General features: G+C 39.3%; 1 protein-coding gene across 1 annotated transcript in view; it reads left to right on the forward strand.

Moving 5' to 3' along the window:
- Positions 1–16,401, forward strand: part of GLS (glutaminase) — a 77,267-nt gene that overhangs the window by 25,341 nt on the left and 35,525 nt on the right. The window contains 4 exon segments of the mRNA XM_036318962.1: positions 5,961–5,993; positions 6,081–6,139; positions 14,623–14,689; positions 15,248–15,298. Coding sequence (XP_036174855.1) covers positions 5,961–5,993; positions 6,081–6,139; positions 14,623–14,689; positions 15,248–15,298 — 210 coding nt within the window.

Raw genomic sequence — 16,401 nt, forward strand, 5'->3', positions numbered from 1 at the left:
TCTCTACAAGTTATATGATCATGTAATGTTTATGAGTTGGTCATTGAAATTGGGGTGAGAAAACCATAGCCGAAAGGTTCTTCAAGCCCAGCCCTCTTACTTTAATATGTGCAGTGAAGAAATCCCATGGCTTTTAACTGCAGCAGGATCGGGCTTGAGCTAAATCTCCTGATTTTTCTGTTTGCTGTTTCTGTTAATTTCATCTTTGACTTTACCTACCACAGTTATATTGTCCAAGAAGCAGAAATTTTATTTTCTGAATTTTAATTTATACAAAAGATACAAATTTACTGGCTTAAAAGTCACGTCTGATTTTCAGTGGTGCATGGTCATTCTTAAGACAGTAGCGGGTGCTCACTACCTATAGACCTAGGCCTTTGCTCAAGGAGCACCCAGAGCTTGGGTATTTTATCATGGCTACGAGATAGGATTCTCTCTTTTAGCTTTTCGTTAATGTCTTTCAAGCTATGTTTTTTCCTTTCAAATTCAAAACTTTATTATGGTGCTATTAAAATAGTCTCTTCACGTTACTTCCGTTCACACACACACACACACACACTAAGTAGAGTCTTTAGTAAGACTCTTTATTTCATAATTTTGTAGTATTGATATTTTTTCCTTGTAGGATTGGTGGTGATCCTCAGGAAATGGGGCAAGAGGCAGAACAAGTGTTCAAAGGATTAGCAGATTGTGGAGAAAAGGAGGATTTGGACAGAAGGAACCTGTTGCATAAATTCTTACCTACTAAACTTGTAGGAAACCGCCAATATTTAACATTTTAAACAAAGCTATATAGGTAAATACCTTCATAAAAGAAATGTCATTTTGTACATAAAAAAAACCAACATAAAACATAAAGGTACTACCTCTCTTTTTCTCTATGGTAGCTATTAAATTTAAAGGAATACTTTCTGATGTAGTTTTATTGGATGATGATGATGATGTGATCATTTGATTTAAAGAGGAAAAATAAATTTGAAAGGAGCACTGTTATTCTGGGTGGAATAGTAGTATTCGTATGTAATTTTTTTCTTTCCAGTGGTAAAACTTTTCATGTAGCTGTAGTTTGAAAGTTAAGCCTGATAATAACTTGAGGGTTAGGGCATGAAAAATGAGGATAACATATTACAAGATTATTGCCACACTTCTGCTTTTTTATCTTAAAAGATTTACATTGTCTTCTTTGCTTATGTATCTATTCTAGTGGTAGTTTCCAGTGTTTGTCATTTGAAGAAGCTGTTTTTTAATATCAGAAGTATTTTTTAATTTAAAAAATCAGAAGTTTGTTTCCCTTCTTTCTCTTAAAATGAGTTAATCATGCTCCATGAAAATCTGCCTGTTGTGATGCTCGGTTTGGTTATGTCGGCAGTAACCTGTCAGGCTGGCTGGGAAGCCACATTTTTAAGGCGGTTTGTGGTTCTGGGAGCAATCGATGATGCCTTGGACTTGCTGACATGCATAAGAAAGGGTTGTATGGGTTTATTACTTCATGTTTATATCAGTTGGTGTATTTGAGGTTTCTTTTAAATGAAAAATAATTTATTGCCAAACAATTCACTTTTTTGTTGCTTTATTTTTAAGCAAATTTATTGGTTTAAAAGTCACATCTGATTTTCAGTGGTGCATAATCATTCTTGAGATAGTAGTGGCTGCTCACTACCTGTAGGCCTCGGCCTTTGCTCAGGGAGCACCCAGAGCTTGGGTATTTTATCACGGCTACAAGATAGGATTCTCTTTTTTAGCTTTTAGTTAATGTCCTTCAAGCTATGTTTTTTAATCTATGAAAAAACTAGTTTTAGAACATTATTTTTTATCTGTAATACCTATTAAAATACTCCAAGTAGTTAGCTTTTAAAGCATTCTCTTTAAAGCAAGATTAAACTTGGGAGTATTTTATAAAATTTTCAGTTACTTTGTTTTGCCTTACTTCTAGGCGTCTTTTCTCTAAGATCTATAATTGTCAGTTGGCTTTTATATCTCCATATTTTATGGACGGAATCAAGTTATTTGTATACAAAAGAACAGATTAATGCAGTGACTTTGTCATTTTTATATTAAATTTATTTCTGTTAACAGTGATATTTTCACCTGTTAAATTGTATAATACATGGTTCAATTCATGAGTATTTTGTAAAAACAGGTTGTAAAACCACTCTAGTAATACATTTTATCAGCCAGTGTTGAAAGTCACTGCCTCTTTATCAAATTTTCATTCATAAAGTTTTCTTTAAAGGAATGTAGATTCTTTAATATCTTTGATAGGTATGTTTATAGAAAAATAAATATATATAATTTTGTAATCTCGGTCTGATTACTGCCTTTTCAAACAAGCCATGTGGTTTGCTTTTTAAACATATTTTTTATTGATTTTTTACAGAGAGGAAGGGAGAGGGATAGAGAGTTAGAAACATCGATGAGAGAGAAACATCGATCAGCTGCCTCCAGCACGCCCCCCACTGGGGATGTGCCCGCAACCCAGGTACATGCCCTTGACCGGAATCGAACCTGGGACCTTTCAGTCCGCAAGCCGACGCTCTATCCACTGAGCCAAACCGGTTTCGGCAGGTTTGCTTTTTAAAAGTCATTTGGTCATCCCTGGCTGGTTTTGCTCAGTGGATAGAGCGTCGTCCTGCAGGTCCCAGGTTTAATTCCTGGTCAGGGCACATGCCCAGACTGCGGGCTTGATCCCCAGTGTGGGGTGTGCAGGAGGCAGCGGATCCACGATTCTCTCTCATCATTGATGTTTCTCTCTCTCCCTCTCCCTCCCTCTCTGAAATCAATAAAAACATTTTTTTTAAAAAGTCATTTGATCAGTGGATTAGAAATTTAGTGAGTATATTTTATCCAGCTTATTTTTTTTAAAGTTTTCCTGCTATACTTAATGTAACTTTTAAAGATTAAAATAATGCGATATATAATAATGCTGCAGTGATTTAAAACTGGAATAAACATACTTCTGGTCATAGGGTTTTTTCCCCCCAAGAATAAAAGGCTAAAAAGAATAAAAGTATTAATAGCTTTAGATTATCAGTTTTCAAATCTCAGTTTTTATATATGCTTTTTTAGAAGTTAATCTGCCTTTAATCCGGGTTTCCTCCCACTTCCCAAAAGAAAGGTATACTTCTCATGTGTCCCAAATTTTACCATGGTGCACTGCTTCCGGTTCTGAAAACCTGTGGGCCACCAACAAAAGAGGACATTTGAAACAGTGGAGTCAGTGGTAGTGAGGATGTGAAGCACTGTAGTGACTGGGAGCAGGTCCTCTTATAATACCAGGTTGTTTCTAGTTCTTTGGTTTCAGCAGAATAGAAAGAGGATCTAATCGCGGTCTTAGTTTTTGTAGCAGCAATAAGCATAATTTTTGAGGATTACTGTGACTTCTGTATGTAATGAGATAGATGTGTAAAATACTGTGACATTGCTTTTAAACCTTTTCTATTTCTATCTTCTCATCTGTTGTCAGTGATATTTCTCAACTTGTGCATTTGTAAAAATTTAAAATAGTGAAAGAATTAAACTCATTCTAGTAATAGAAAATATCCACTGATACATGAACTAATTAAAAATCAAATATTGTTTTAAGGGTAAAGAAAATATTCTCAAGGACGAATTTTGTAAATTAATATGAGAAATTATTAGCAAATAGACGTTTTCCCTTTAATATTTAATGAGAATCTTCAGACATACACAAAATAAACGGAAGAGTCTACCCAGCCCCCATATGGCCATGACCATTTTAATTTTCACCCCTGTCCCTCCACACCGCTGCACCCACTAATTGATGATGAGGATGGTTTTTTAAGTTCACGTTTGCTTATTTGTTTGCAGGGTATTTATTCTATTTGTATGCGTATTTTTTCTTTGATATCTTTACAAATAAATTCTATATAGTAACTTTTTCAAAATAAAAATAACATGACATCTTATGATTGTTTGGGTTCATGAAGTCTTTCCAAGAGATACAGGGGCAAATATATTTATTGACTTACATTAAATGCTATTTCCAGGATAGATAATAAGAATAAATAGTAACCAAGTGCTTTTACATTTAAATGGGGTAAGTTTTGGAGAGTTTTTTGAGTCAACACCATCATTTAAATATTTTTATTTTTTACATAATTTGTCTAGAACACTTCAAGTAGCTTACTCAAATTTTTTATAATGATAGGCATTGGTAAATATGAAGGTTTCTGTAACAAAACCATAGAAACAAAACTCAATCGTACTTGATTTTGGTAAGCTACAAAAAGGTGGCCATAGTCTAGGATTGAAACGGTTTTTCTTTTTTCTTTTTCTTTTTTTTTTTTTTTTTTTATTAAACACAACAGCTAAATAAGGAAAATTTGTGTTAATTTTATAGGGCACAGTTTAGGTGAGAGAATGAAAGTTCAATCTAACTTGTTTTACATTGATTAATTGTATAACCAGTAATCAGGTGACATCACAATGCAAATGCTGACATCCTTTTCCAAAAGAGTTGTGGTTCTTTTTGTTTGTTAGTTTTTTTGGGTTTTTATTTTTTATGCTTTTTTAAAGGTTAAAAAGGTTTTTGTGGTTTAAATGTTGTTACATATTTTACAGCATTAGGATCTATGGAATATTTTGACAACTGCAACAGTTCAATGAAGTTGGTAATTTCTTCTTTTAATTATTTTTCATTGAACAGCTTTGGAGTTAAATTTCTACATTCTGATTTCTGGTGTATTATAAGGAAAGAAAACTTAAAATATGTCAGAAGAACATTTTAGAGAAAAGACATAGTGATTACAGTATGGCTGTAGCTAAATTATCCTTGTATAAGTTTGTTAATAACTAATTTGATGAAAAAATGTGGTGTTCTTTCTAGCTACTGATTGTATATGTGGATTGCGCATCCTTTCTTAAATAAAGTGATTTTTAGGATTCCACAGATTGTCAGCCACATTCTAATCTGCTTATAAAGTGGAGAATGAACCTGGCTTTATTCAGTTAAATAATACTCTCATACAGGTTTTCCCCCCATACTAAAATTTTAATAGTAATGTTTTGGATTTTTTGAAGGTAAAATTAAAATTTTTTATTTTTAAAACTATAGTTGTCAAATTTTTTTATTTTGAACCTGTTTTAAACTTAGAGATGTATTGTTTCTTTTGGGTGCACATCACCAATTAATACGTTTGATTTCAGATCTACAACTTACTGCTTTGTAAACTTCACTGAGGTAAAATGCAACCGTTTGGCTACTTGAACTGATCTACATTACATAGGTTTTACCTATTGACATTTGCAGTAGCTAACATGTCAGAAATAGAAGCGATGAAACAATACATCTTCTATATTCTGAATTGGCACAATGTTAAATACAGACGTAGCTAACTTTTTAGAGACTCTGAAATATGTTTTTTTATTTCAAGGTTTATTATATAACAAGTGAGATATTAAAAGTAGAGCTTTCTCTACACTAGTAAAATCTATCCAGAATGTTTGCATATACTAGAATTAAAAGATTAATTTTGCAACATAACTCATTTTTCTAACTCATATATTGGTTTAAGGTTATTTAAAAAATATAAGTAGATTGCTCTTAATTTAAAACCATACTTACTTTTTCTCTAAGGGTGAAACTTTATTTTAAGTTTTTTAAAAATATGGAATTAACATTGTCTAGCAGATTATCTGTCATGAAAGATACGGGATTTGGAGTAACTTGTATTTAAAATTCTATAACTTTGGGTTGGGTAAAGTTATACTTAAAATAAAGCATTCCCTTTGTAACTCAGATAATTTTCAACATAGGATATTAATGAAAAAATGTATATAATTTATGTAAATATTAGGTTACTTTAGAAGCATTTTCTAGATTTGAAAGTACTAATGCACAGTATATTAATTTTATGATAGTTTGAAATTTTTATATTATATTCATTTAAAACTTAAATGTGGTACCTTCATTAATGTTTTCATGTCTAATTTCTTTGTAGCAAGGAGTGAATAATGCTGAAAAATTTGACTATGTAAGTGCAATATAGAATTCAGTTTTCATGCTACATTCTTTATATCTTTATTTTTTGATACTGACACTTTTAAATTTTGGTTTATAGGTGATGCAGTTTTTGAATAAGATGGCTGGTAATGAATATGTTGGATTCAGTAATGCAACGTGAGTCTGCTTTATGACTTAGGATTTTATAATGGACCATTCCTCTTAGCTGCTTTTTATCAACCTCTCTCCTTAGTAAAAAAATATATGTGTATCTCTACATGCATACACACACACACACACATACATTCTAGAGCAGGGGTGGGCAAACTTTTTGACTTGAGGGCCACAATGGGTTCTTAAACTGGACTGGAGGGCCGGAAAAAAAGCATGGGTGGGGTGTTTGTGTGAACTAATATAAATTCAAAGTAAACATCATTACATAAAAGGGTACGGTCTTTTTTTTTGTTTTGTTTTATTCATTTCAAATGGGCCGGATCCGGTCCGAGGGTCGTAGTTTGCCCATGGCTGTTCTAGAGGCTTGGTGCCCGAAATTCCTGTGCAGGGGGCGAGGGGAGGAGTGGTGGTTCCTCAGCCTGGCCTGTGCCTGTTCCCAGTCCAGGGATGTCTGGCTGCCAGCTGGGGCCTTCCTTCATTCTGCGCCACCCCCTGGTGGTCAGTGCGTGTCATAGCGAGTGATTGAACTCCCAAGGGGACACTGCATGTTAGCCTTTTATATATATAGATATGTACATTTATATGGGTGACTTCTATTCTAAACTGTTTGAAATTACGTGAACATCATGACGCTTCACTTTTAAATAACTTCACCTGTGTATCCTAGGAATAAGGGCATTTTCCTACATAACTATAGTACCATCGACACTTAAGGACATTATTTAACACTAGAAGCCCGGTGCACAAAAATTTGTGCACTCAGGGGGGTGGGGGGAGTCCCTCAGCCCGGCCTGTGCCCTCTTGCAGTCTGGGACCCCTCGGGAGATAACGACCTGCTGGCTTAGGCCTGCTCCCGGGTGGCAGGGGGCAGGCCCAATCCCTAGGTGCAGCCCCTGGTCAGACTCAGAGCAGGGCCGATTGGGGAGTTGGGGCGCCGCCCCATCATGCACAGAGCAGGGCAGATTGGGAGGTTGCAATGCCACCCTCAGTCACGCTCAGGGTAGGGCCAATTGGGGGGTTGGGGCACCGTCCCCTGTCACACTCAAGGCAGTCGATGGGGAGGTTGCGGCGCCACCCTCTGTCACACACAGAGCAGGGCCCATCAGGGGGTTGGGGCACCGCCCTCTATCACCCACAGAGCAGGGCTGATCAGGGGGTTGGGGCGCCGCCACTCTCATACTCAGGGCAGGGCCGATGGGGAGGTTATGGCTCTACCCCATCACACACAGAGCAGGGCCCGTGGGGTGGGGGTTGGGGAGCTCCCCCCCATCAGGCACAGAGCAGGGCTGCTCAGGGGGTTGGGGCCCCACCCCCTGTCACACACAGAGCCGCAGGGCGATCGGGGTTTGGGCGCTGCCCCCTATCACGCTGATCCCGGTGCTGGGAGGCATATTACCCTTTTACTATATAGGGTAGAGGCCTGGTGCATGGGTGGGGCCGGCTGGTTTGCCCTGAAGGGTGTCCTGGATCAGGGTGGGGGTCCCCACTGGGGTGCCTGGCCAGTCTGGGTGAGGGGCTGAGGGCTGTTTTCAGGCTGGGGGTGACTGAAGTTCCCAGCCGCTCCTTTTTTTCTTTTTTTTAATTTTATTCTGGGCCAGCTTTACCTTGAGGCTTGGCTCCAGCTCTTAGGCCTCCCTCCGGTGCTGAAAGTAGGTTTCTGGCCTTTGCTTACAATGTTGCGAATGTGCTGGCTGAAGTTGGGCGGTATTTGTTACAATGTTTCTTAAACTGCCCGCTCAGAGGCCTGCAGCCACAGGCGGGGAACGTTGGTTTCCTCCGTCACTGAGGCAAGCAAGCCTCATGTTAGTTTCAAGCTGCCTGGCTGCCGGCCGCCATCTTGGCTGACAGTTAATTTGCATATCTCACTGATTAGCCAATGAAAAGGGTAGCGGTCGTACGCCAATTACCATGTTTCTCTTTTATTAGTGTAGATGTGATATTAATCAATATATAGGTGTCCCCAAATGTCCTCTAAATGCCATAAACTAATTAAGGAACTAATCATGGTCTCTTGTCTTTTAAAAGTAAAACAGTCTGCCTGCCTTAGTCTCTTGCTTTTAAAAATTTTATTAAATGACTTTTTTTTAAGCGTGCCAATCACTTATTTTCTAGAGCAGGAATTACCTAACTTTTTCTGTGAAGGACCAGGTAATAAAAATTTTAGACAAGTAGTCTCTGTTACAACTATTAGTTCTACTCTGAGTATGAACGTAGCCATATAAACAAACCTTATTTATAAAAACAGGAAGCAAGTTGGATCTAGTTCATGGGCTGTAGTGGATATTCTCTGTTTTTTATAGGCCTGGTTGTTTCCTTGTGATTAGATAAAGTTCAAACACTTTTGGCAGGAGTTCTAATTAGGTGATGCTTTTTATGTTTCAGAGGGCAAACCTTTTCAGGTTGTCTGCCTTACCAACTGTTATTCATCAGCTTCAGTAACTTTCCCAGGAAGCTTTTTATTAATTTCATCTCACCCTTCTGTGCTCTCATATTTCATTGAACTATTTCTATATCTTGTCTTTGCCCCATTGTCTCCATTAGACTCTGCCCTCCTTAAGACCTGGTAGAGTGACTTCACACTATTTCTCTTTTTTCCCATCAAGTCTGAAGATTTGCACAACTGCTCTCATTTTAGTCAAACTTCTCCCTCCAGGTCTATCATCACTACCTAAATTCAGGCTTCCTGTAATTCTCATTACAGTAGTCACCTAATAACATCACTCATCCTTTCTTTTTCCTGTTCCCAAACTGATGTCAGAACTAACCTTCTAAAATGTGGAGTTAACAAGGTAGCTTGTTTGAGAGCTTTAAGCTTTCATTTTGTTGGCAATCAAGAGCTATTACATTTCTTAGCATTTATCAGTCTTGATAATTTGGTCCTAGTCTCCTTTGTTAGTTTTTTTTTATTATTATTAACCTTTATTGTTGAGATTATTACAGAGGTCCCTACCCCCCAGAGCTCTCCTCCACCCAGTTCCCACCCCACCCAGACCCTTGCCACCCTATTGTCTGTGTCCATAGGTAATGCATACATGCATATAAGATCTTTGTTTAATCTCTTTCCCCACACCCCCTTCCCTCTGAGAATCATCAGTCAGTCAGTCAGTCAGTCATTTCCGTGCCCCTGATTCTATTCCATTCACCAGTTTATTCTGTTCATCAGATTTTTTTACTCATTTGATTTTTTTAGATTCAATTGTTGATAGATGTGTATTTGTTGCCACTTTGTTGTTCATAATTTTTATCTTTACCTTTTTCTTCTTCTTCCTCTTAAAGAATACCCTTCAGCATTTCATATAATACTGGTTTGGTAGTGATGAACTTCTTTAGCTTTTTCTTGTCTATGAAGCTCTTTATCTGATCTTCAATTCTAAATGATAGCTTTGCTGGGTGGAGTAATCTTGGTTGTAGGTTCTTGCAATTCATCACTTTGAATATTTCTTGCTACTCCCTTCTGGCCTGCATAGTTTCTGTTGAGAAATCAGCTGACAGTCGTATGGGCACTCCCCTGTAGGTAACTGGTTTTCTCTTGCTGCTTTTAAGATTTTCTCTTTGTCTTTTGCTTTTGACATTTTAAATATGTGTCTTGGTGTGGACCTCTTTGGGTTCCTCTTGTTTGGGGTTTTCTGTACTTCCTCTACTTGTAAGTCTATTTCTTTCACCAGGTAGGGGAAGTTTTCTGTCATTATTTCTTCAAATAGGTTTTCAATATCTTGCTCTCTCTCTTCTGCTGACACCCCCATAATGCGAATGTTGGTACACTTGAAGTTGTCCCAGAGACTCCTAACACTATCTTCATATTTTTTGTTTCTTTTTTTTCTTTTTGCTCTTCGGGTTGGGTGTTTTTTCCTTCCTCATATTTCAAATCATTGTTTGATTCTTGGGATCCTCTACTCTACTGTTGAATCCCTGTATATTATTCTTTATTTCACTTGATGTATGCTTAATTTCTGACTGTTTCTTTTTCTTTCTTTCTTTCTTTCTTCCTTTTTTTTTTTTTTGCCATTCTCACCAAGATCCTTGAAAGTCTTACTAAGTCCCTTGGAGGTTTCTAGAAGATTCTTGAGTAACCTTATAATCGTGGTTTTGAACTCTATATCCACTAGATTGCTTTCTTCCATTTCTTTCATTTGTGACATGTTTCTTTGTATCTGCATTTTGGCTGCTTGCTTGTGTTTGTTTCTATGTATTGGATAGAGCTGCTAAGTCTTCTTGAGTTGACAGAGTGGCCTTGTACAGTAGGTGTCCTATAGGGCCCAGTCACTCAGCCTCTCCAGTCATCTGATGTGGATACTCTAGGTGCACCCCTTTGTGGGCTGTGTGCATAGTCTTGTAGTTGAGCCTTCATTGCGCTTGGTGTCACTGGGAGGAATTGATATCCAGGCCAATTGGCTGTGAGGACCAGCTGTGACTACAGTGGGAGAGCTGCTGTGCAGGAGACACGCCTATGGAGTAGGATTTGCTTCAGTGGGGCTTTGGTGTTCACTGAGTCTGCCCCTTGAATTGTGTTGCTTGTGGATGTGTAGAGTTGTAATCTGGTATGGTCTCACACTGACCACTGGGTACACTGGCTCTTGGGTCTCCAGGGAGGTGCAAAGTCAGCCACTGCCTGGGGCCACCCAGCAGGAGCTACAGAGAGATCTACAGATTCCTCCTGTTTGTATCAGATTTGGAAGTGCCCAGACGAGGCCCCGCTGTGAAGCAAAGCAGGCTGGTGCTCGTGCTGGGTCTTCGGCCTTTTGATAGATTTGGGTCTCCCTGACCCAGCTGCAGCCTTTTTTTATTTTTTTATTTTTTATTTTTTAAATTAAATCTTTATTGTGCAGATTATTACATTTGTTCCTCTTTTTTCCCCCCATAACACCCCTCCTCCCAGTTCCCGCCCCACCCTCCACCCTCACTCCCCACCCACTGTCCTCATCCATAGGTGCACGATTTTTGTCCAGTCTCTTCCCGCATCTCCCACACCCCTTTCCCCCCCCAAGAATAGTCAGTCCATTCCCTTTCTATGTCCCTGATTCTATTATGATCACCAGATTATTTATTCACTTGATTCTTAGATTCACTTGTTGATAGATGCATGTTTGTTGTTCATAATTTGTATCTTTACCTTTTTCTTCTTCTTCCTCTTCTTAAAGGATACCTTTCAGCATTTCATATAATACTGGTTTGGTGGTGATGAACTCCTTTAGCTTTTCCTTATCTGTGAAGCTCTTTATCTGACCTTCAGTTCTGAATGATAGCTTTGCTGGATAAAGTAATCTTGGTTGTAGGTTCTTGGTATTCATCACTTTGAATATTTCTTGCCATTCCCTTCTGGCCTGCAAAGTTTCTGTTGAGAAATCAGCTGACAGTTGTATGGGTATTCCCTTGTAGGTAACTGAGTTTCTTTCTCTTGCTGCTTTTAAGATTCTCTCTTTGTCTTTTGCTCTTGGCATTTTAATTATGATGTGTCTTGGTGTGGACCTCTTTGGATTCCTTTTGTTTGGGGTTCTCTGTGCTCCCTGGACCTGTAAGTCTATTTCTTTCACCAGGTGGGGGAAGTTTTCTGTCATTATTTCTTCAAATAGGTTTTCAATATCTTGCTCTCTCTCATCTTCTGGCACCCCTATAAATCGGATGTTGGTACGCTTGAAGCTGTCCCAGAGGCTCCTTACACTATCTTCGTATTTTCGGATTCTTTTTTCATTTTGCTTTTCTGGTTGGGTGTTTTTTGCTTCTTCGCATTTCAGATCTTTGCCTTGATCCTTGCGCTCCTCTGGTCTGCTGTTGGGAGTCTGTATAGTATTCGTTATTTCAGTCCGTGTATGCTTAATTTCTAGTTGGTTCTTTATCATAACATCGAGGGTCTCATTAGTTTTCTTGAGGATCTCACTACATTTATCGGCGGCTTCTAGACAGTTCTTAAGAGACCTTAAAAGTGTGGTTCTGAACTCAATATCCTCCATTGACAGTTTTGTCCTGTTTCTTTGTCTCCGCATTTTGTTATGCTTTCTTGGTGCACCCCCTAGTGGTCTTTGTGCGCAGTCTTGTTGTAGTTAAGCCTTGATTGTTGTCGGCAGTACCAGTGGTGATTTGACCTCCAGGATAACTGGCTATGAGAGTCCGCTGTGTCTGCAGTGGGAGAGCTTCTGTGCTGGATCTCTAGGGCGGTGCTAATCTAGCGTTTTTCAGTTGATCAGCAGCCTAGCCAGGATCTCCAGCCAGGATCTCCAGCCAAGTTCTGGTCTGGATCTCCAGCGAAGTTCTGCTTAGGATCTCCAGCCAGGTTCTGTGTCCATGTTCTCTTGCTAGGTTCTCCAGCCAGATTCTCCAGGTTCTCCTAGCCAGGTTCAGTCACCAGGTTCTAGTCAAGTTCTCTTGCCAATTTCTGTAGTCAGGTTCAGTCCAGGATCTTTTGCCATGTTCTCTCCCTAGGTTCTGTCTCTAGGTTCTGAGGCCAGTTTCTGTCCAGGATCTTTTGCCATGTTCTCTCCACTGAAGTTCTTCTGTCTCTAGAGAACGTTCTGTGTAGGTTCTGTGCCTAGGTTCTGTCTCTCTTGGTTCCGTATTCTAAGTTCTGTGTCTGCTGTCTTGTTACATCTGTATTTATACCAGTTGATTCAATCCTATCAATCTCTATTTCAAAGGTTAGGGCGTTTCTTATCTCCATTCCAGGGAGTAAAGATTATGTAGCTTAAGCATGATTGTTCGTAGTTAAAGTGATTAATTACCCACCTGGCACTTAGTTAAGAGGTTTTATTCCCTCCCTAACTTCAGGGGAAAATCCCTACCTGGGGAAACAACCTTTCTCAGAGACCTTGGTTAAAACACATAGTGCCAAGAAGGTGAGCAAACATATTAAGAACAGTATGCCATATATGCCAGGTCCCTTGAAACAGCAAGCATGGACCGGCTCCCGGCACTGAGGCTATCCGGCAAATGGCTCTGTGCAGGGCTTGTCCGGGGCGGGTCGCCAGGGGATCTACAGGGCGGGCCGGAGCGAGCAGTTATGGCCCAGCTGCAGCTTTTTGACAGGTTTTTAGCCTGAGAAAGGACAGGCCCTTCATATGCAAAAGCTGTTCCCACAGCTTGGGTGGGGTTGTAAATTGGGTGGGGTGGGGTCTCAGGGAATCACCAGGCAGAGCAAACAGAAATGGCTGCCAGTCAGCCCTGCAACCAGAGAGGTCCCAGCACAGGAACAAAACGGCTCAGAGCACCTCCATCTGGAAGAAAGCCGCCCCCACATTCCTGCCTCGATGCCAGACAGTTCAGTTTCTCCCCATATGGGTCTGGGTTCCCCAGAGTCTCACCCAGCACTGGAGCTCAGAGCAAGTGGGAGATTGTAATTGTAAGCTCAGTTCAGGGTGCCAGCCTTTTAACCAGCCTGTAGTTCTTACTGCCCGTAGGGACTTCTGTCCCCAGCTCTTGGACCCTGGGCTGGGCTTCTGGTGTTGGGCTGGGACCCCTTGCTCCTCCCGGTGGCCTCCACAGAAGCTAGCTCCCTCCCAAGTGCAGCCCACATGGGTGCCGGACCAGCCCGTCCTGCACCTGCTCACCTCCTCCCAGTCTCAGTGTGCTCCCTGCTTTACTTTCCTAGTTGTAGGACTTCCATTCAGCCAGCTTTCCAGCAGTTCTGGTGATGGTTCTGTAGTTTTCTTGTCATTTTGGTGTGGTTGGGGGAGGCGGTGAATACAGGCATTTGCCTACACAGCCATCTTGGTTCTCTCCTCCTTTGTTAGTTTGATGTTTCTCTACTCTTCTTCATAAATCCCATTTCCCAGATACGTCAGAATATTTGCTATTTTTCAATGAAATGCCGTATTTTATACCTTTACAACTTTGTTCGTGCTACTGCCTGGGCTTCCACCTGAAATCTGTTAATCCAGTGAATGCTGTAATTTCATGTGTCCCCACCTCAGTGCAATGTCCATGTATTCCCTTAGTTAGAATTGACTATTGTACTTTTGAGAGAGCTAGAAAATTGTGCATTTTAATGGTGGAATTTTGGGTAATTAGCTTCTTTATTAAAAACAATAGGAGGATTAGAAAGGGCCTAGTTCCGTGGTCGGCAAACTGTGGCTCGCTAGCCACATGCGGCTCTTTGACCCCTTGAGTGTGGCTCTTCCACAAAATACCACATGCGGGCACGCACGTACAGTGTGATTGAAACTTCGTGGCCCATGTGCAGAAGTCGGTATTTTGTGGAAGAGCCACACTCAAGGGGCCAAAGAGCCGCATGTGGCTCGCCAGCTGCAGTTTGTTGCCGACCACTGGCCTACTTTATTTTAACCTTTTTACACTGAGAAATTTAAGATGGAAAGAGGTGTCACTGAAATGACTTGCCTAAGGCCACATGGCTAGCAGGCCTATCGACAGAACTGGGACTGGGACCCAGCAGTCTTGACCATGAGGTCCGTGTTCTTTGTACTGCACTTGCACATACAGATTAAGCTACACAGCCATACTTTTACAGAAAATAAAGCAAATGTTATTTTTTCTTCTAGGTTTCAGTCTGAAAGAGAAAGTGGAGATCGAAATTTTGCAATAGGATATTACTTAAAAGAAAAAAAGGTTTTTAACTTTTGTTCTATTTCAAGTTATTCTTTTATTTAATAAAATATATGAAGATACATGCTAAGAATTCAACAGTCGATTTTAAACAGTTACCTACTATTTAAGATTTAGAAGTTTTTGCAAAATAACCTTGAGTTATGCTATCAAAGTGTTCATGTTATTAAATTGATTTGTATCTGGCAGTATTCAAATATTTGACTAGTTATGTTAATGCAAATTTTGTGAAAGGATTCACCCATTTACTCAAATAAATGCCTTACTATTGTTGATTACACTTGATTTTTTAAATTTTAAGAGGCTGGTCCAGTAACTTGGCTTATGAATTATGAATCAGTTTATCTTTGTCATTTAAACTAGAATCTAGAAGTCTATATGTGATGTTATTTTGTTTTATTGTTCTTTGTGATTTCATGTTTATACCCTTTCTTAGGTTATGTGCTATTTTGTTCTCAATTAAAATAAAACATCAATGTACATTTTTAAAATTTAATCTTATATCTGCATTTCCCCCCCCCTGTGTTTCTATGTTTTTAATTGCCTTTCTTTTTTTTTCAGTGTTTTCCAGAAGGCACAGACATGGTTGGTATATTAGACTTCTATTTCCAGGTAATTTACTTTAAATATATGAATTGTGTATACAAATAAATGCGTGTATCATTTAGCACAATATAAAAATCTCTGAAATCTTGTCTGTGAGCCAAGAGAAAATACATTTCCCACTGACATTTGAAACAATATACTCATGAAAGACACTCTCATGTGTGTATCTCCTAAAAAGTCATGACTCGGGATGTATCAGGGAATATTTATTTCTGTAAACACATTCTATTTAAGAAGTGTCAGGAACAATTGACAGCTTCTTGTTATAAACGGACCTCTGTTTTCTTAGCTTTTACATTTTGTTTGGAGGAGTTAATGATGGTTCATAGTCACTTGCAGTTTCTCAGTTCGCTTCTGCAGTCACATAGTGGGTTTTCTTTTAAGGTAGAACAGCAAGCTCCACTCTCTTCAGACTCATCATCTATTGTGGTATAGACTCAATTAAAGATAGTATTCCTGGACATCCCTCCCCCCATACTTTCAGCTCATTCATTTTTATCACTTTAATACCATTAGCGCCTCTGATGGGTCTGTAATGTGAAGCTACATAGTAACATCGATCAGCTGCCTCCTGCACATCTCCCACTGGGGATGTGCCCACAACCCAGGTACATGCCCTTGACCGGAATCGAACCTGGGACCTTTCAGTCCGCCGGCCGACGCTCTATCCACTGAGCCAAACCAGTTTTGGCAGGGCTGTAGAATATTTTTGACCTAACTTTCTGCATTGAAAATACCATGAGACTATTGGTGTGAAGTTTATTATTTAATATCATATTTACTTTTATCCAGCAGCCCTTATTTTTTCCCCTAGCCCATATGAATTTCTTGTATGTGTAAGTTCTTTTCCTTTGGTATACATATTTAACTTTGGCTATTACATGCTACTAAATCTGTGACATTTCTACACTTCAGTGCAGAAACCAAGAGACAGCCACAGAAGTACTACTTTTTGTAGAAGGGCTGCATCTAATTAAACATTCATCAGGGTATCAGGAAAGTACTCTTAAATTAGGATATGTCATATTAGGAGTGTATTACCTTATGACACACAAAACTCATTAATACTAAGTATAAATTAAGAAATGATTGTTAGAATTTAAATTTCA

Source organism: Myotis myotis, unplaced genomic scaffold (assembly GCF_014108235.1).
Source record: "Myotis myotis isolate mMyoMyo1 unplaced genomic scaffold, mMyoMyo1.p scaffold_m19_p_8, whole genome shotgun sequence".
Lineage (NCBI taxonomy): Eukaryota > Metazoa > Chordata > Mammalia > Chiroptera > Vespertilionidae > Myotis > Myotis myotis.